This window comes from Budorcas taxicolor, chromosome 10, assembly GCF_023091745.1.
Source record: "Budorcas taxicolor isolate Tak-1 chromosome 10, Takin1.1, whole genome shotgun sequence".
Taxonomy (NCBI): domain Eukaryota; kingdom Metazoa; phylum Chordata; class Mammalia; order Artiodactyla; family Bovidae; genus Budorcas; species Budorcas taxicolor.
The window spans coordinates 38,398,569-38,421,085 of NC_068919.1; the positions used below are offsets into that span (position 1 = coordinate 38,398,569).

The window sequence follows — 22,517 nt, forward strand, 5'->3', positions numbered from 1 at the left end:
TCACCAACTCAGTGGACATGAGTTTCAGCAAACTCTGGGAGATGGTGAAGGACAGGGAAGCCTGGTGCACTGCTCTCCATGGGGTTGCAAAGAGTTGGACACAACTGAGCAACTGAACAACAATCTTCTCTATGCTTATCTCTGACTATTGAAAATGCGCCCTTCTTTCATAGAGAAACGTTTCCCTTTGTCCCAAGCACTGCCTTATCCTCCAAACAGATAAAGATCCACAGTCCTGTGCCAAGCTCTGTAGAGCTAGATATGCATCACCATTCAGAATTTTATCTTATTTTATAGTTAAGACTGTATGTCTTATATAATATATAATCTGTTTTAGTTCTTAAAGTTTAGTTCTTTAGCTCTTAAGAACTAAAACAGAATCCCACAATTAAACACAATAATATTTTTGCTGAAAATAGTACATATGTCATATTCATTTGGATAAATAAAGACTACACATGGGTTTATATCAGTTCAGGCCATAGATTCTAACATATGCAGATCAGGCTAGAAAGTGGTTGCCAAATAATTAAATTTAAAACAGTTTGTGTTCAGTTGTTTTGATTTTATAATTACACATAAAGAATTGTAGATCTGTATGAACTCCTTCTGTTCCCTATCTCCCTACTCTTAACAAGTTTATTAGGTTTTTTCTTGAGGTTATTTGGTATTCTGGCTAGCATGATTGTGTAATTACTCATCTTAGCCTCTGTTACCTTAGGATCTCTAAGGGAAGGAACTGTGTCTTCATCTTTGTATGTTTTTCAGGATCAAGGATATTCTTAAATCCTACTAGGTATGTTAGGCACACTTTACAAACAAGAAGCTATCACACCAGTATTTCAAATGGGTAGATATTGCTAAAAGCACTTGTCTTCCAAACATGGCAACCCTTCTTTTCACGGTTCCAGAGATCAAGTTGCCAACATCCGCTGGATCATGGAAAAAGCAAGAGAGTTCCAGAAAAAACATCTATTTCTGCTTTATTGACTATGCCAAAGCCTTTGACTGTGTGGATCACAATAAACTGTGGAAAATTCTGAAAGAGATGGGAATACCAGACCACCTAACCTGCCTCTTGAGAAATCTGTATGCAGGTCAGGAAGCAACAGTTAGAACTGGACATGGAACAACAGACTGGTTCCAAATAGGAAAAGGAGTACATCAAGGCTGTATATTGTCACCCTGCTTATTTAACTTCTCTGCAGAGTACGTCATGAGAAAAGCTGGACTGGAAGAAACACAAGCTGGGATCAAGATTGCCGGGAGAAATCTCAAAAACCTCAGATATGCAGCTGACACCACCCTTATGGCAGAAAGTGAAGAGGAGCTAAAAAGCCTCTTGATGAAAGTGAAAGAGGAGAGCAAAAAAGTTGGCTTAAAGCTCAACATTCAGAAAACGAAGATCATGGCATCCAGTCCCATCACTTCATGGGAAATAGATGGGGAAACAGTGGAAACAGTGTCAGGCTTTATTTTTGGTGGCTCCAAAATCACTGCAGATGGTGCCTGCAGCCATGAAATTAAAAGATGCTTACTCCTTGGAAGAAAAGTTATGACCAACCTAGATAGTATATTCAAAAGCAAAGACATTACTTTGCCAACTAAGGTCCGTCTAGTCAAGGCTATGGTTTTTCCTGTGGTCATGTATGGATGTGAGAGTTGGACTGTGAAGAAAGCTCAGCGCTGAAGAATTGATGCTTTTGAACTGTGGTGTTGGAGAAGACTCGTGAGAGTCCCTTGGGCTGCAAGGAGATCCAACCAGTCCATTCTGAAGGAGATCAACCCTGGGATTTCTTTGGAAGGAATGATGCTAAAGCTGAAGCTCCAGGACTTTGGCCACCTCATGCGAAGAGTTGACTCATTGGAAAAGACTCTGATGCTGGGAGGGATTGGGGGCACTAGGAGAAGGGGACGACAGAGGATGAGATGGCTGGATGGCATCACGGACTCGGTGAATGTGAGTCTGAGTGAACTCCGGGAGATGGTGATGGACAGGGAGGCCTGGTGTGCTGCGATTCATGGGGTTGCAAAGAGTCAGACACGACTGAGTGACTGAACTGAACTGAATTGAATATACATTGAGTCATTATCCAAGCACATTTCTTTGGAAAGAAACAGTGCAAATTATGCTGGTATTGAGTCCCAAGAAGATCTCATGAAGAATTTAACCTAATTTAGGTTGGCCTAAATTAGGATTCCAGAGGAGGTAGGTAATGCCCCAAAATTTCAAATTCTAATCTAAATTTGGGAAATTAGAACATGATGGGGTAACATTCTTTGCATCTTATTGTCAATGTGCAGGTGAGCCATTAAAAATTTAATTATGATATTCTTTGACTAAAATTGTCTTTATCCTATGTGTTTGTGAACCTTTTTGTTCCAAGTTATGATTTACTTTAGAAGAAACAGTAACTTTTGCCATCTCACCTATATGTTGTCCATACATGTGATAAAAGAAGCTGAAACAATATGCAGTGTTCGTGGGTCCATAAGGGTTTTTGGGAGCTATGCTGAAAACAGGGCTGAGAAGTCGAGCCTTTTCTCCTTCCAGTCTGGGTCGAGATGTCTCAATGTACATGTAAAAACCTTTGAAAAGACAAAATAAAATGTGTAGGCAAATTATTAGTAGGTGACATGAAATTTAAAATCAGTGAAAGGTTAGAATTTTTGTATATATTAATAGTAAAATTAATAGGAGAGTCTGCATTTTATTTATAAAAATCTATATATGCAAACACAATATAAAAATAAATAATATACATAATTAAAAATAAATTTTTAAAAATGTATAAAAATGAGGCAAAACTGGAATTTTAGACTTGAATTGTCAAAAAAATTTCCTAATCTCTTTATACAGGTCAGTAAGTTCTCAGGGAAAATTAATGATTACAAACTTTGTAAATAACTGAATACTTGATATGGTAAATAAAAAATTTCATGTTTTGTTCCAAAATATTTAAACCTATAGCTAAACATTCCCTTGCATTTCACATTTAGCATAATAGCATTTTTTAAATCCAAGGCTGGAGTATGATTGATGTGAACACACCATTTCATACCCTCATACCTTCTTTGGAGCCACTACGATCAGCATTAGGTCCAGTGTTTGGAGTATATTTTGTATTTCTTGTTGCAGTACTTTGTTTTGTCCAGTCAAAATTATCTGTATCATCTTGGGTGAACAAACAAATGTTACCATCTTCAAATCCACAGTGAAATTCTCCTGTTGGCAAATTTTAATTACAATAAGTTAAATTAATACAAACATTGCAATAGTCTAAGAAAAATTTAAAACATACAGCAATAATAATGCAAAGTTGCAATAATGGCACCATAGCCAAAATAATGTACAATATGACAATTAAAAGCTACTTCAATTTTAATGGAAATGAAAAATAATCTTGATATGTAAATCAGCCTCTTATTTAACAATTTAAACCCAAACCGTTTTCCTCTGAAATATCCAAATAATTGAAATTAAAGAATGTGCTGCCTGCTTGAATTATGGCTGAAGAATTTCCTAACTTTCCTTCTTCAAGTATAGGAACAATCCAAACAGAACAACTAGAAAACGGTCTTAATTTAACTACCTGATGGCACTTTAAAGCTGTCTACCTGGAGCCTACAGTATTTCACACCACGTCTGCAGATGCTGTCACGCATACTCATTTGCACAAATGGAGGCTTACTTAAGGAAAGATACTGGCAAATTATTTTTAAAAAGTAGTTATCTTTTATACTTTATTTGAATGTGGATTTGCCAGATGCTTAAAATTCACTAGAAGTAAAGTAATGAAAGTCGCTCAGTTGTGCCTGACTCTTTGCAACCCGTGGACTGTCTGTGGAATTCTCTAGGCCAGAATATTCCAGGGGATCTTCCCAACCCAGGGATCGAACCCAGGTCTCCTGCATTGCAGGCAGATTCTTTACAAGCTGAGCCACAGGGGAAGCAGCTTGGACAATAAAGCATCTGCCTGCAATGTGGGAAACCCTGGTTTGATCCCTGGCTTGGGAAGATCCCCTGGAGAAGGAAATGGCAACCCATTCCAGTACTCTTGCCTGGAAAATTCCATGGACAGAGGAGCCTTGTAGGCTATAATCCATGGGGTCGCAAAGATTTGGAGATGACTGAGTGGCTTCACTTCAAAGTAATGAAGAGATTTTATGAAGAACCTGTGGAAGGACGGGGATTTCTTGGATGCCAGCCACATGCTGAGCTCAGACCAAACAACAAGTTCAGAGAATGGTAGTAATGTTTCTAGGGATTAAAGGGTTTTCTTACTGGAATGGGCCCTGCTTGAAACACAGGAGTAACTAATATCCTTAACTGAAAACAATAAAAAAGCTTGCATTATTTCACTCAAACTTTAAGAACTCTATAAAAATACAGAAATACTAACTCATGAGGTTCACAGAAAAGAAAGTTTTGGCTAATTTCAGCTAGTAAATACTGAAGTCAAAACTGAGTACAGATTCCCTTCAATTCATAAAATTATAGACATCTAAATAATAAAGACTCCCATATTTTCCCCCTGCAATGGGTTAAATTTATGAGATATTCTTGGGAGTGTCCCCTTGAAGTTGGAACCATGCTCCTGAATTAATCTGTGTCTCTATCCACTAAAAATGAAATGTCAGAAAAGGGAATTAATAAAATTATCTCATTTTCAGTAGCATCAAGAAGAATAAAATATTTAAGAATAAACTTAGCAAAATATATGAAAGACTTATACATTGAAAACTATAACACATTGATGACAGAAATTAAAGAAGACACAAATAAATGGAAAGACATCTTACATTCTTGGATTGGAAGAATTAGTACAGTTAAAATATCTTTACTACCCAAGGTGATCCTTAGAGTCAATGCATCCTCTCTGAAAATACCTGTGGCATTTTTTTTTAAACAGAAATAGAAAAAATAAAGTTCCTAAAACTCTTATGGAACCACAAAAAACTTGTATACTATTGGTTGGAATATAAATTGGTACAGCTATTATGAAAAACAGTATGAAGTTTCCGTAAAAAATCTAAAGACAGAACCACCATATTGTCCAGTAATATCTCTTAAGAACACACATCCAAAGAAAATGAAATGAGTACCTCAAAGAGATATGTGCTCTCCATGTTCATTGCAGTATTATTTGCAAAATAGTATTATTTGAAAAATGGTATTATTTGAAAGTTGTTCAGTCATGTCTGACTCTCTGCGACCCCATGGACTCATACAGTCCTAATCCAAGTTTCCATTAATGGATGAATGAGTAAAGATATATATGGCAGATATATGCAATAGGATATCATTTAGCCTTGAAAATGATTATCCTGCCATTTGCAATAACATGGATGAACCTGGAGGACAATATGGTTCTCTTGACAACAAATGATATTTGGTTTTAGTTAAAAATGTCAATCAAAAGATTTTTTAAAAAAGAGCCTTCTGAATAGAAAGACCTCCTCAATTAAATTTAAAACATAAATTTTTTGAGGCTAATGAAAAACAAGACTGTGACAAAATTGCACGGACTTACTCTATATAAATATTTTGGAAGTGGATATTTAGGATAAATAAGTTGATTTAAAGACTATGTAAATCAATAAAATGCAAAAGGGCATTTAAGAGTAACTTGATTTATTGCCAACATATGAGGTCTCATATCACAATTATTATCATATTAAATGTAATATATATTTAAATATATTCTTGAAATCATTTTATTATATTAAATAGAATTTCAAATACACTACCATTTTATACGTAAGCCAACATAAATTCAAAGCATTTAAAAAATTTTATTATCAAATGATCTTTTTTGGAAGAAATGTTGCTAAATAGTAGTTTAAGAGTTAATGATGGATAAGTCACTTATCAATTATAAATAATATATAAGAAGAAAGATTTGGCAACATTTTCTTCATTTTAAGAAATAACTTAGAATTATAATAGAAATACTTAATGTTTGTATTGTTGCTGTTGTTCATTCATTAAGTCATATCTGGCTCTTTGCGACCCCATTAACTGCAGCATTCCAGGCTTCCCTGTCCTTCACTATCTCTCTGAGTTTGCTCAAACACATGTCCATTGAGTAGGTGATGCCATTCAACCATCTCATTCTCTGCTGTCCCTTTCTCCTTCTGCCTTCAGTCTTTCAAAGCATCAGGGTCTTTTCCAAAGAGTCATTTCTTCCCATAAGGTGGCCAAAGTCCTGGAGCTTCAGCTTCAAGAAGCAAGAATCTTTTATTTTCATGACTGCAGTCACCATCCACAGTGATTTTGGAGCCCAGGGAGATAAAATCTTTCACTGCTTCCACTTTTCCCCCATCTGTTTGCCATGAAGTAATGGGACTGGATGCCATGACTTTCATTTTTTGAATGTTGAGTTTTAAGTTAACTTTCTCACTCTCATCTATTACTCCATTAGGGGGTTCTTTGGTTCCTCTTTGCTTTCCACCATTACGTGGTATCATATGCATACCTGCGGTTATTGATATTTCTTTCTCACAATCCCAGCTTGTGAGTCATCCAGCCTGGCATTTCGCATGTATTCTGCATGTAAGTTAAGATAAGCAATATGACAATACACAGCCTTGACGTACTCCTTTCCCAATTTTGAACCAGTCTGCTGTTCCATGTACAGTTCTAACTGTTGCTTCTTGTCCTACATACAGGTTTTTCAGGAGCCAGTTAAAATGGTCTATTTCCATCTCTTCAAGAATTTTCCAGTTTGTTGTGATCCACACAAAGGTTTTCATGTAGTAAATAAAACAGATGTAGATGTTTTTCTGAAATTCCCTTGCTTTATTCTATGATCCAGCAGATGTTGACAATTTGATCTCTGATTCCTCTGCCTTTTCTAAATCCAGTTTGTACACCTGGAAGTTCTCGGTTCATGTACTGTTGAAGCCTTGCTTGAAGGATTTTGAGCATTATTTTTCTAGCAAGTGAAATGAGTGCAATTTTATGGTAGTTTGAACATTGTTCAGCATTGCTCTTCTTAGGGATTTGAATGAAAACTGACCTTTTCCAGTCCTGTGGCTACTGCTGAATTTCCACATGTGCTGGCATATCAAGTGCAACACTTTTACATCATCTTTTAGGATTTTAAATAGTTCAGCTGGAATTTCATCACCTTAATTAGCTTGGTCTGTGGTAGTGCTTCCTATGGCCTATTTGACTTCACCCTCCAGGATGTCTGGCTCCAGGATCACTAGGTGAGTGATCACACCATCGTGGTTATCTGAGTCATTAAGACCTTTTTTGTACAGTTCTCCTGTGTATTCTTGCCACCTCTTTTCAGTTTCTTCTGCTTCTGTTAGATCCATAACATTTCTTTCCTTTATTGTGCCCATCCTTGCATGAAATGTTCCCTTGATATCTGCAGTTTTCTTGAAGAGGTCTCTAGTCATTCCCTTTTCAGTGTTTTCCTCTATTTCTTTGCATTGCTCATTGAAGAAGGCTTTTTTATCTCTCCTTGCTATTCTCTGACATTCTGCATTCAGCTGGGTATATCTTTCCCTTTCTCCTTTGCCTTTTGCCTCTCTTCTTTTCTCAGCTATTTGTAAGGCCTCATAATTTGTAAGGCAAGATAATCACCTTGCCTTCTTGCATTTCTTTTTCTAAGGGTTGGTTTTAGTCATCTACTCCTATACAATGTTACAAACCTCTGTTCATAGTTCTTCAGGCACTCTGTCTATCAGATATAAGCCCTTGAATCTATTTGTTACCTCCACTGTATAATCATAAGGGGTTTGATTTAGGTCATACCTAACAGGCTTGGTGGTTTTCCTTACATTCTTCAATTTAAGCCTGAACTTTGCAATGAGGAGGTGATGATCTGAGCCACAGGGAACTTCAGGTCTTGTTCTATCTGACTGTATAGAGCTTCTCCATTTTTGGCTGCAAGAATATAATCAATTTGATTTTGGTATTGACCATCTGGGGATGTCCATGTGTAAAGTCATCTCTTTTGTTGTTGAACGAGGGTGTTTACTATGATCAGTGTTTTCTTCGCAAAACTCTGTTAGCCTTTGTCCTGCATAATGGTTTTAATTACAGTGTTTTCACAGATTATTTTCCCTTGAACTGCTTCATTTTCTTTTTCACTTCAATTGCATTAACAATATCATTACTGGGAAGGTACCTTTTAGTAAATCGTGGAGAATAAATACTAAGTAAGTTGTAGCTAGTTAAAATGATAGCAAAAGAATAGTGACATAAAACAAGTTTGCCAGAGGCTGAGGTACAAGGAACCTGAACTACAAAGCAACACAAACAAATTTTAGGGGTAATGAAACATTGTGGTGACGGTTACATGACTGTTTAAACTGGTCAACTCTTCTTTCAGAAGTGTACACAAAATATGGTAAATTTTATCATGTGTAGGTTATACCTTGAAAATAAACGACAAAATTTAAAATATTGTAGAATTTAAGGAAAGTAGGTAAAAGTAGTCTTAGGGAATGAAAAATTAACTTTCCTTAGCAAAAATCTAAAATAAAACATGACCTTCTTATACACATTGGCCTATTTTCTTTTCTTACTGAATAATGCATAGCTAGTGTATTGAAGACCCGAATCCATAACGAATGACTTTGATAAAGTACTGTTATCTGTGTTTGGGACCTGGAGGTAGTAATGAAGGTTTAAAAAAATCAATTAATAAGAAAAAACGCATTTGACTGTCAAAAATATAAAAATAATTACTTTGTTTTGATAACAGAGAAATCATTAGGTAATATTTACTCATTTCTTTTTTCTAAACAACTCTCATATTCTACCATATTGACTATCATTAAAAAAATTCAAAAGGTACACAACCAATGGAAATTTTGGTATAGAATGTTATGCTGGAAATTACTTTAAAAATAGAAAATCCAATGCATCATTTGGATTTCCATTTCACACATGTGAAGTCCTTGCTGAAGAAGAGAAGTCGATAACTGTGACCTGAAGGACACAAGTTTTAAAGGAAGCATGCAAACTCTAATAAATATTGTCCATATTTAGGGCACATTTCTGGCTTAAATAACTTCTGAACATTGTACACCAGACAAATGGAGCTTTGTCCAGTTACTATGTATGTGAACATGATCCCTTTTCAATGACAGGCGAGCCTTTCTTCACCTTCTTTACCCGAGGGAACTCTAATAAACTTTCAGGATCCAGCGTTGATATTATCTCTTCTGTAAGATTTTCTCAGCTGCCATAAAATAATGGTGCTCATTATATTGGACTGAGGTAATCAGTTAACAATCACTTCCTGTCTATAAATATGCATGCATTTTGTTCAGTAGATAGACTGTTCAAAATTCTTTCCTTGAATTGAAATACTTGTCAACTTGCCCCTGTAATTACTTTTAATCTTTCTATGATAACTATTTTTAAACATTTCCACTGAAAGTGCAGTCAGAGAACTTACCTTCAAAGGAATTATAGTCAATATAGTAATTAATTAGCAATAGTACCCTGAGTAGAAGCCAGGGAGAATTTTATTTATGCCATTAATTCATCTTGAAACTGTCATGTATTTGTTCTTTTAACAAATGATCATTGGACACCTGCTAAACATGAGATGCCATTATAGACACAAAGAGTGAAATATAGAGAGAAACTAGAAACGGATTTAGTTCTTAAGTATCTTACAGTTTACTGGAGGATATGAGAAAATAAAAAATAACTTCTACATAGATGAAGATAAATTGTAATTGAAAATCAAAATGAGGGAGTAATTAGTGGAGGAAGAAGCATTTGTGCTAAACATTATAAGAAAAATGACCCTCAAAGAGCTGATAATAATAGCTGCATTAAAAGGTCATTGAGGTGATTAAATGAACTTTTATGCATTGAAGCAAGATGTGAACAATAAAGGTCTATAAAAATATTCAGTATTAGTGTTTGGTTATGCAAAAGCAGAGTAAAAGAGGATCTTTGGGAGGAAACACAGCACGAATAGAGGTTATGTAATTTGGCCTTTGTTATATAATCAGTTAAAGGCCAAAACAGAAAAGAGAATACAGTAAAATGCAAAAACAGATTTGGACATTTTCTTCACTAAGGATAGGAAATTAAGAATGTTGAATGGATAGGAGTAAGAGTACAAAGATGGCTCTTCTTTTTATGTTAGACCAGAACAATATCTTGCTAGACACAAAATAAGGGACAAAAATTGATTCTTAATTTTAAAATGAAATATTATTAAGAGGATGGTGATCATATTACTTTTTCTTCATATAAGATTGGAATATGGAATAGTGATTAGTGAAAAATCTTGATTGAACCATTAAAATACCAACTTTCTAAGTGAATATGATATTTCATGAGTTGAATATAGAAATCAAATGGTAAAAATTAAAGAAATAAATAATAGCAATACAAATAATATACAATACCACAAAAGGAATAAATAAACCACCGTTACACAAATAACAGTTGTTAAGCATGTTGGAGAAATGGCTGGATATTTAGGAAAAGTCAATAATCTATATTAAATTATTTGTCTTTATGCCCGTAGGATTCAAAGTTTACAATTAACGCCGGTTTTACTATTTCTAAGACAGTCTATGTCAACCCAAATATGAGCAATTGATAAACAACCTTTGTATGTTTATGCATTTTTTATTTGTATAAATTGTCAAATATAGTGCCATTTTTAAAGTGAAAATATACTTACTCAAATGAGGATTAACAGGAGCTACAAGAAAAGTGAAAAATAATGTTAGCATGGCTTAAATGCCTTTTATAAATAAAAGACTAATCAGCATCTCATAAGTGCCTAACTAAAACTTAATGATCTTCCCCACTGTGGCCAGAGAGAATTATATCTGCAATCTATTTTGTTTTTGAAGACTGAATAGAATCTACTTTGGAACTCAGCAATAACAGCCTCAAAGTACCCAAATTATCAATACTAAACGGCTCACGGGATTTGTTCATTTCCCAAGGTATAGAGTAGCTGATTTTTGTTATCTTAACCAGTGCTAAACAAAACCAAGTAATCAAAACTGAGGCTGACAAGCTATACTTTTGATGTTTTAAGAATGAATGCAATTATCTAACAGAGAACACACTTTAGTTTTTTTTTGCTATTATCTACTTCTGTTTAAAATATATGGTATATATGAAAATAAAGCAATCTTCATATCATGTTATTGTGTGTGAGCCAAAACAAATAGCTACTTTAATGCTGTTTTAATTACTTTCACACACACACACACACACACACACAGTTTTCAAATGATAGGTAATGCATTTGCATATTTGCAATATTTATCTCAAGAAGAAATATTTATCTCAAAAAACTAATTGTGTTTACAGTGCCAATTGATTTCTACCTGAAAAGAAATGCATACTTTAACTATTACTGAAGCAAAACAAAACTATATCTAACCTAAGAGACAAAATGGTATCTGTATATATCGATTAAGCATTTATCACTCTGAGAGAAAATTTCATTCTGGATGAAAGAAAGCATTATTGCAGTCTCCTAAGATTAAAATGGGTTGCTAATCTAACCTCCAGAAGATTGTCTATTTTGTTGCTGGTTCCTAGTGTTTGCCATTAAGCACTTTTGTTAAACTTGGACATAGCAGTAAAATACAAAATGAATGTCATAAATGCACACACATGCACAAAGCATCTTCATATAAAATTTTTACATTTAATATACTGAGATCAATTTTAACAAAGTGATTAGTTTATCAACAAATTACTTTTTACTATTTCTACATCAAGAAGACAGAGTATTCCCATTATTTTAGCTGTTCTACTTGTACTTGCCCCATTGCAAATTATGAAATGAATAACATAGAGAAGGGACTATACATTTATTAGTTCCACTGAAAAACAAACAAAAATAACCCCTTTCTTGCACGGTGCATGCATGTTAAGTTGCTTCAGTCATGTCCAGCTCTTTGCAATCTTATGGACCATATCCCACCAGTCTCTGTCCATATGATTCTCCAGGCAAGGATACTGGAGTGGGTTGCCAGGCCCTTCTCCAGGTGATCTTCCACACCCAGTTATCAAACCTGCATCTCATTATGTCCCTTGCATTGCAGGTGGACTTTTTACCACTAGTGCCAGCTGGAAAGCCTCAAGGTATCAGTATGTTTTAATTTGAAAATTAATTATTGAAATTAAAATTATTTTATAATTAGGATAATATAACTTTTGATTTTATATATGGTTTTTGAAAGAAGTAAACATCTTTGAATTATAATTTAGTTCTAAGCAATGTCACAGCTACATGTAACCTGTGACCAGACCGAATTTTGAGACTTCTAAAATATTTTAGTCAGCAAATTCACTGCAAACATCAGGATTAATCTTGTAAAAATTTGCCATTCTAATTTGAAATATTGCAGTGAGTCTACTTTTCTTCTTTAAAACTATCAATAGCATGTTGAATTTCTTAAGGATGCCTATATATACAATGTATGCTTACACACACTAAAGTATACTTTACCCAAATCCATAGTATATAAAAGCAAATTTTAATTAAAATGTTTAAGATTTTAATAAGCATGACAAGTTATAAAGATAGTTAAAAAAAGTTGGAACTAAACACAGTACTGATTTTCCAGATTTATTTTTCATTTCTGTTTGTTACATCAGAGTTTTCAATAAAAATTAAATTGAATTTCTGAAGATTTTTTTCTATATCTCTGTAAGACAAGTTCTAATGATTCCTATAAACTGAGCAAATAGGTAAAGATTTCTGTCATTTAGGAGTGATCTCTAGTTTTCATTAGTTAGTCATGTCATATAGTTGTTTAAGGCGACAGGACACTGAAACTTTCTGGGTCTTAATATCTTCACCTTTAAAAGAATGAGTATTAATTACGGTTTCCAGTGCCCTCCATATTACGTAGTTTGCAGTTTTACATCTTGGAGGAGAGGGAGCATAAATATTAGAAGGAGTAATTCATATTTTATAAAAATATTTGATGCTAAAACTTTAGACAATTATACTAAGATATAATGTAGTTGTTTGTTGGATGGAATCATGAAAGTGATTACAGAATAACAATAGCTATTCTGCTCTAATATTTATATCATTAAGATAAAAATGTACATTTTAAAAAGAGTCATATTCAAGAAAATATATGCAGTGATTCTAATGTTTTTATATTCCTTGATCTTGTATGACTATTCTACTATATATTCTATATTTCATTTTTTAATGAAAATTGAATTTGTCATGCCCAATGTGTACTCTGACTGATGAGAGCAAATACAGGTAATTTTATAACTCCAGTGAGGTTTTAATAATTTCACTTTATTTTTTACTTTGACAGTATTCACTGTTGCCCCCGTCAGTAGGAAAATATACTTAATGCTAAACAGAATGGAAAACTTCAGCTGCAAAAACCCTCATTCTATTATCTTTTAAACTCAAGCCTTAATCAAAAAGAAAAATATTCCACTGAGGTAACAAAACATACACAACCTTGCAAAATACATTGATGATTTTAGAGCTAGGCTTTGAACACTATAAATTTCAGCTGAAAAATGCATATAAATTCCAAATGATAAAATATTAATCTGTCAGGTATATATGAACAATAATATCATATCAATCAACATTATTCCTATTTGAACTATTATAAAGGTTTTGATCAACTTTGTCACAGTTTTACACTATTTTCTATGTTTGTTTAAGGAGGACATTTAAATAGTAAAGAAATAGTAAATGTATATCATTTATAAAGGAAAATCATCGCTAAAACATACACATTAAATTTAGTATTCTAAAGGAAAAAAAATGATGAAAAAAATCAACTAAGATGTTGTTCAATAAGTGAATGGTTAAACAAACAGTGGTGCACCTATGCAATGGGATATTACTTGACAATAAAGAATAATGAGCTATCAAGCTACACAAATATATGTAAAAGCTTTAAATGTATATTGCTAAATACAGTAAATCAGTTTGGAAAGGTTATATGTTGCATGATTCCAACCCAACATTCTGGAAAATGCAAAACTGTGTAACATAAAGACTAATTCCTTATATAAACTATTGACTTTAATAATGTACAATATTCGTTAATCAATTGTTAACAATGTGCCACACTAATGTAAGATGTAAATTGTAGGGAAAGCTGTAACAGGGAGAGGGCATACATGGGAACACTGCACTTCCTACTCAATTTAATGTGAATTTAAAACTACTCCAAAAAATGAAAAAAACTTAAAAATTCAATCACGTTTCCTAACTTCTTAATGATATAAACTTTAAAATCATTAAGAATTTGTAAAAAATGTATACATACTGCCTCATAACTATGACATAGAAAATAATAAGACATTCATGACATTATCTCTGAGGTTCAGAGTTAATTAAGCATTTGTCTATACCTCTATATTCAAAACTAAATAGTACAATTTATAATGATTAAGTATTACGGGATTTTTTTCTCACTTGGCTAATGGCCCAGAAAGTCAGTGTGTTAAATTTTAGTTTGTGTCTAAATTTGGTAGATAGTTACAACTTTCTAGTTAGTTTAGTATATAAATAAAGTTTTTTAAACAAAAAGCTACTTACCACTATATTTGATGACACGAATTGTTGAATCTCCTTCACCAAATTTGGTGAGAGGAGTCAGTCGGACTTCATAAGCCTCTGGTTTTATTAGCTCAGTCAAGTTATATGTAATTAATTCTCCCTTTTGGATATTTCCATTTATTTTAATCTCTTGTTCCCACCATCGCTGCTGTCCAGCCTGAAATTAAAAGAATTATATAATAATGTTTCTGATAATTTTGACTGTGTGTTGATCATGTGGTTAAGAATACTATTGCTAGAGATTCTTTAGGGCCTAGGACAAAGTTATATTTCATTAAAGATGTACCTTTATTTCTGACATTCAACAGTATGGTTCACTTTTACTTTAAATATCAAACCCTTTGGTGTCACAGATTAAAATGAAGATGGTCTCTTTTTTTGGATGCTAAGTTGCTTCAGTCATGTCCAACTCTTTGTGACACTATGGACTGTTGCCCAGCAGGCTCCTCTGTCCATGGGATTCTCCAATCAGGAATACTGGAATGGGTTGCCATGCCCTCCTCCAGGGGATCTTCCTAACCCAGGGATTAAACCTGTGTCTCTTATATCTCCTGTGTTGAAAGTGGGTTCTTTACACCTAGTGTCATTTGGGAAACACTTGCTTTGGATAGGACTTGGGTTTTCATTCCTTACCACTGCCAAACTATAAGAATCAAAGTTCAAGTTTGTCTGGGTTGGTTAACAACTGAAGGCAAAAGCAATATATATACTATATATGTTAATATGTATATATCATTGTTGTTTATTCACTAACTCATGTCTGATGCTTTGGGACTGCATGGACTATAACCTGCCAGGCTCCTCTGTCCATGGGATTTCCCAGACAAGAATACTGGGGTGAGTTGCCATTTTTTTTCCAGGGGATCTTCCTATCCCAAGGATTAGACCTGTGTCCCCTGTATTGGCAGACAGATTCTTTACTGCTAAGCCACTGGGGCGGGGGGGCGGTGGGGGGTGGAAAATAACATATATATATATATATATATATATATATATATATATATATACACACACACACATATAGATATATTTTCATATATTTGTTTATTTTCTTGTTTTCTGAGGGTGGGTTACTGTTAATTATATAGCCTAGCCTGCTATATTTCTAGAATTGAAAATCTCAAGTACATGCTATTAGCACAAGATTAGACAAATGACAAACAAAAGAATGAAATTAAACAGAAAGCCCATATATTAATTTGTGTGGGGAATTGTTCACGTAGAAGACATGAAAATTTATACCACTCAATTGCTTGGGTATATAAAAAAATACATAAATGTGATCCCTATCACATATCTTAGAAAGAATAGTCTCAGAAAAATCAAGTACTTAAATTTAAAAGATAAAAGTTAAATCTTTAGAAAAACACAGAAGAATGTGATTATGATCTCACACAAGGTGTTATATTCTTAAGCAGAATAGAAAAGCACAAAGAAAAGACTGATAGTCAATCTTAAAATTGAAATTAACATTAAATTTAAAATTTTAACATAAATATTTTATCTCATCAGTGCTCCCCAATAAACAGGTAAAATAAAGGCAGAGGTTTGAAAAAGATATTTAGAACAAATACAGTTAACCAGAATGTATTAAAACCCCCTATAACAAAATAAGAAAAATAATTCAATAGCAAAGAGTCTAATAGGAACAGGTATTTCATAAATGAGAAAGCCCAAATAACGAATTACAGAAAAGTCTTAACCTCATTGTGAATCAAGGAAGTGAAAATTAAAACCACAATATTATTTCCCATAAAAACAGAAGCTTATAAACAAAATAACATTAAGGTTTGTTGTTAACACAAAACAAAGAATATTTATACCTGTCAAGAATCTGGAGCAGGGGAGGGTGGATGGGTAAGATATTAGTCTATTTACAAGCAAACAAGTTAGCCTGCAATAGTATCATGGGCCATCTGCAGAAGAATTCTGACTACTGGGACGGAGAAAAGGATTCACAACACAGAAGACAGCATAAGCTCTACTTTCAAACCAGTTCCCTTTGTCTCCCTATTCCCCCACGGTGATGAAGGAGTGACGAGTTGGATCTTGCACATACCTTCTGTTTGTATCACATCTCTGGGATCCTGAGCTAAAAAGACTTAAGTCTTTTATAAGTGACAGTAAGTACCCAAATCTGTCCAACCACTGCCCAAGAGGGAGACTTTATATTCATTATACTAGACATTAAATGAGCTTTCCTTCTGCTCCACAGGAGGTCTCTATATTCTAAGGATGTTTGCTATGAAAATAACCTTGAAAAGATAGACTGGAATAAAAAGACAGTGCCTCTGCACATATTACGCAAAAAATCAAGAGATCTACAGAAAGCTCTCTTCTAATATAGTCTCTTCTAAATATAGTCTTGAGTATGTAAATTGGTAGAAGTATGGAGAGCAATTTGGCAATAAAAACACTATTACAATGAGAACAGATAAACTTGTATACACAGGAAACAGAAATATTTAAGGCATAGAAAACAGAATTATCTAAACATCAGTAGGAGATAGGATAATCAAATTGTAAGCTTTTAATAAAGCATAATTCAATATAGAGCATGAAAAATGAACCTAAGCCACAATACATCATCATAGATGGATTTAACAAAAGTAATATTCAGGTAAAATCAGCTTTAAAGCAGATGTTTTATAAAATTTAAGTTCAAAATATGTACTTTTAAAAGGGATGCATAGACATATATTCAAGTATAAAGAAATGCAGAAAATAGTAAATACTTGGCCATGTGGGATAGGAGAGCATCAAGAAGCGAATTTGAAATTGTGAGGGGCTAGCAAAACACTCAGGTGATTTTAAATTTTTTAGGTTGGTAGCAGGTATATAAAATACTTACATTATTTTGCCTATGCCTGAAATATTTCTTTATTTTTCAAAGAGAGAATTTCAGAATAAGAGTTAGAAACAGGCAACCATGAGTTATCTTAAAGCTTTATCTCCCTTGAATTTTAAGACTGTTTCCTTGTATCAACAGCTTCCCTCATCTACATCTGTGGCTACTCATCCACTTCTGTGCAGCTTTTCCTTTTCATGAGTTCAGAATGTTGATAGTCTCTGGAGTTTTGTATCTGGTGTGGTTAATACTCTGTATAATGGTTCTCACTTTTAGGCAAGCATGAGAGTCATGGGACAATCGTGATTAAAAACCAAAAATTCCAAGGCTTAGCTACCAGTAAGTATTTTGCTTCTGTGAAGTTTAGAAACATAATTTTTTGGTGAGTTTAGAAATACATAACTTTTAAAACATCACCTTCTCCTTTACAGGGTAATTTGGAAGCAGGTGATCCAGGATCTGTATTTGGCGCAGCTCAGCAGGGCTAGAGGTTTTGTCGCTAACCCATCCAACTCGTGCAACTCCATGGACTGTAGCCCATCAACTCTTCTGTCCATAGGATTTTCCAGGCAAGAATACTGGAACAGGTTGCCATTTCCTTCTCCACAGACAGGCTAGACCACAGTATTAATGCTAGTGGTTTCTTCTATACTTCTATACTGATTACTGTCTAACTTGTGATGTCAGATCAGATAATAAACAACAAAAACACCCTGCTACATTAATTTGTATGTATCTGCATAGTGTGTGTCCATATACTATGCATCTGCCAGGCACCATGTTAACTGTATTATATCTACTGTATTCAGTCTAGCACAACCCCTAGTAAGCAGGAACTAATACCAGCCCTATTATACAAATTGATGAAACTGAGGCAGAAGGAAGTTTCTGTAGCTCTCCTAAGATTGTCTGGAGAGTAGCAGCTACAAAATTTGGTTACACCCAAAATTACTTTATCTAGCATCATCTTCTCCTTTGCTTCCCCAGAATGTATTACTCCCTTGTTTTCACCAGCATTTTTATATATTTAGTTATAACGCAATTAATAGTACTTTTTTTCACATAGAATATAAACCAGGAACAATTTCTTCTTCTTCTTCTTATTTTTTTTTTTTGCCTATAGTGTCTGATCATTAACTACATAATGACGTGACAAGATTAAATTCCAGTACACAGTGTATATTCAACTGACCCACTGAGTGGAGCAGGAAATCTAACTTAGTGATAACTGCATACAGTCACTATATTTACAAACACTGGTAAAAATGTACATAAAACCTAATTCAAGAGAAAGTAATTTACTTCTGCATAGCTGATACTAGACATTACAAAGTTCCTATCTGTTTTGGAGACTAACAGTTCTATAAAATAATATAATATAAATGAAAATTTCTTTCCTTGTCTTTGGACTTTAATTATTATGTATGAACTAAGAGCAATGTACTATTATTTTAGATGATAAAAGTAGTTTAAACCCACAGAATTTTAACATTGTTTTATTATCTAAAGTCATACAAATTTAATCAAGTATACTTTTCTGGATGTTAACTATGTTTAATATCACTCAATATTTATAACAGATCTCAAAAGGAAATTGTAGATATTCTGTTTCTATAATGAGATGCTCTACTCAAGTAATTTTAGTTGGCAGATACATTGATGCTGTTATTTATTAAAACTCTTCATAACTTCATATATATATTAAAAAAGCAATAACTTTGATTCTAAACCTTTAACTTAAAGATATAATGAAAGTATATATTTCAGCAGTTGAGGAATAAGCAATTAAACACTTCATATCATATCTCAGTGAACTGTGCAAAATGTAAAAATAGAAAACTAAATGCATATACACAAAAGAAAATACAACATTAGCCCACTGTTTGGAGGTAATACCACAAAACCCCCAGAGAACATAGGACCCAAACCATAACCAGAGTTGACAGTTCCAGAGCATACCCATGAGCATGTTGATATGAAAGCAATATGTAAAGTAGTTATCATTTCAATTTTTTTTTTTAAATTGTGTAACTTCTTTTCCTAGCAGATATGTTCATTTCACATAATTTAGAGGACCTTTTTCACTATTTGAAGATGAAATGAGCCATAATTTTTCTGAATGCTAAGGTCTGTAAACTGAAACATACACATGATCTGGAAATTCTTGCCAATCCAAGTTAAACTCAACATGTTCAGGGTTTGAACTTGATACTCTTAATCCAATCACTCTGTGTAGTGGTTATCACCTAGAGAAGTACTTAGATGGGGCAAAGGCAGGGGAAGCCCATACCCGAGCTTAAGTGCCCTTGGCCTGCTGGTGCAGGGGACAAGTGTTGCTTGGATTACTGTTTCCTTCTGATACTCTCTCGATTCAGTCAAATTCATTGGATCTTTCTTTTTGGTTGGTACTAGCATCCTTAGTTTTTGCAACTGCCTTGGCCTATGGTTAATATTTCTATTAAATCCGCATCTTTCTTAGACAAATCATAATTCTTTTGGTCTAAAAGCACCATCTCTGCCCTTTTTCAGGGCTTTGGGGAATCCTGTCTCACCTATAACACAGTAAAGCAAAATACTTACCAGACCCTAGTCTCTGCAAATCAGATTCAGTCTATGCTACTACCATACGCAAGGGCTCCCTCCGGGAAAATCCAAAGCCTCAAGGCAATTCCTGTAGTCTTCCGGAGCTACCTGTGGGAAAGTGAGCCCATTTCTTTCTTATTCAAGTGGGTTGTAGTTACCTTTCTCAGGAAAATTCTAGGACTTATGTTATTGTTCTTTTAATTTTACTAAAATATTCCTCATACCTGAGGACTTTATATATTTGCTCTGGAATGTCTTCCTATACTTTTATTCTGAAACTCAGTGCCTTTCCTCATTCAACCACCTCCAGCTCACTTTTATGACCTCTTGTTTCATTTAAAGTCTAGGCTTTTGAAGCTACCAGATTTCCTTAGGTTTTATAAAGTCTATTCAAATCTCATTCACTATCTTTTTAATTTTGTACTGGTGTGCGTTTATGGGTTTGTGTTCATATACTTGGACTATAAACCTCACCCTCCTTTGTTGCGATTTTAAATAATGAAAGGGTAGCAGATAAAAGAGAATTACAAGATAAAAAGTGCATTTGTTAATATGTCAAATTCCCAATTATCTTTTGTAATCAATATTTTAAATTTACATGGTATATGAATATCAATCTGCATTTAGCTTTAAATGTTTTGAAACTTATTCCCTGTAGTTTGTCTAATTTATATTTATCAGAATAGTTACCTAATTAAAAAACAAAACAAAAACCCTCAGGTAAAGACAGCATGTAGTGGGTATACAGCTTCAGTGAATCTGTCTTTCATGAAGTTTTCTGTCCTTGCCTACCTTGGTAAGCCTCTGCTGTCAGACAGAGGGGTACAAAGTGGATATACAAGAAGTCTTTGGCAAACATCATGGTACATAGATGAAAGGCCTTGTAAATATTTTTCAAGGATGATTTAAAAATTGAGAACTAAATATTAGGTACATAGAACAAAGTCTTCAGTGACAACCTAATGAAATAGGATTGCCCAGTGATCCTAAAAATGGAAGAAATAGAAGTAGAAAAAGACTGGAGTCTAATATTTCCTAAATATATTGTGTGCCATGGCTCAAAGCTCAACATTCAGAAAAAACTAAGATTATGGCATCCAGCCCCATCACTTCATGGCAAATAGAGGGGAAACAATGGAAACAGTGACAGACTTTATTTTGGGGGGCTCCAAAATCACTGCAGATGGTGACTGCAGCCATGAAATTAAAAGACACTTGCTCCTTGGAAGGAAAGCTATGACAAAACTAGACAGCATATTAAAAAGCAGAGACATCACTTTGCTGACAAAGGTCCATATAGTCAAAGCTATGGATTTTCCAGTAGTCATGTACAGATGTGAGAGCTGGACCATAAAGAAGGCTGAGCACAAAAGAATTGATGCTTTTGAAGTGTGATGCTGGAGAAGACTCTTGACAGTCCCTTGGACAGCGAGGAGATCAAACCAGTCAATCCTAAAGGAAATCAGTCCTGAACATTCATTAGAAGGACTGATGCTGAAGCTGAAACTCCAATACTTTGGCCACCTGATGCGAAGACCTGACACAATGGAAAAGACCTTGATGCTGGGACAGATTGAAGGCAAAAGGAGAAGAGGTCAGCAGAGGATAAGATGTCTACATAGCATCTCTGACTCAATGGACATGAATTTGAGCAAACTTCATGAGATAGTGAAGGACAGGGAGGCCTGAAATGCTTCAGTCCAGGGGTCGCAAAGAGTCAGATATGACTTAGCAACTAAACAACAACATGGCTTGAAGTTAAAAACACAGTTCTAGAAAAATGATGACAAATATTAGAACAGAACTTTGGATAAAAGGAGTTTTCTTTATAAGATAAAAGGAGTTTAGCACCCTAAAAAATTGAACGCTGTGCTTCCTTGGTGGCTCAGTGGTAAAGAATTTACCTGCCAATGGAGGAGACACAAATTCAATCTTTCGTCCAGGAAGATTCTGCATGTCACAGAGTAACTAAGGCCATGTGCTACAACTACTGAGCCTGTGCTCTAAAGCCTGGAAGCCACAACTACTGAGCTCACATGCTGCAACTATTGAAGCCCGCATGCCCTAGAGCCCCTGGTCCATGACAAAAGAAGCCGCCATAATGAGAAGAAGCCTGCACACACAAGTAGAGAGTAGCCCCCACTCACTGCAACTAGAGAAAAGCCCATGCAGCAATGAAGACACAACATAGCCAAAAGCAAATAAATAAATGATATTAAAAAAGCAAAGTAATGCTCAAAATTCTCCAAACCAGGCTTCACCAGTATGTGAACTGTGATGCTGAACGCTTCCAGATGTTCAAGCTGGATTTAGAAAAGGCAGAGGAACCAGAGATCAGATTGCCAACATCCGTTGCTTCATTGAAAAAGCAAGAGAGTTCCAGAAAAACATCTACTTCTGGTTTATTGACTATGCCAAAGCCTTTGTGTGGATTGCAACAAACTGTGGACGATTCTTCAAGAGATGGTAATACCAGACTACCTGACCTGTCTCCTGAGAAATCTGTATGCAGGTCA

At 34.4% G+C, this 22,517-nt stretch overlaps 1 protein-coding gene across 1 annotated transcript in view; it reads right to left on the bottom strand.

The window, feature by feature from the left end:
- MDGA2 (MAM domain containing glycosylphosphatidylinositol anchor 2) overlaps nt 1-22,517 on the bottom strand; it is a 918,782-nt gene that overhangs the window by 43,171 nt on the left and 853,094 nt on the right. Inside the window, exons 11-14 of the mRNA XM_052646754.1 lie at nt 14,550-14,727; nt 10,674-10,694; nt 3,071-3,226; nt 2,431-2,589 (exon numbers count right to left, since the gene is read on the bottom strand). Coding sequence (XP_052502714.1) covers nt 2,431-2,589; nt 3,071-3,226; nt 10,674-10,694; nt 14,550-14,727 — 514 coding nt within the window. The remainder of the gene's footprint in view (nt 1-2,430; nt 2,590-3,070; nt 3,227-10,673; nt 10,695-14,549; nt 14,728-22,517) is intronic.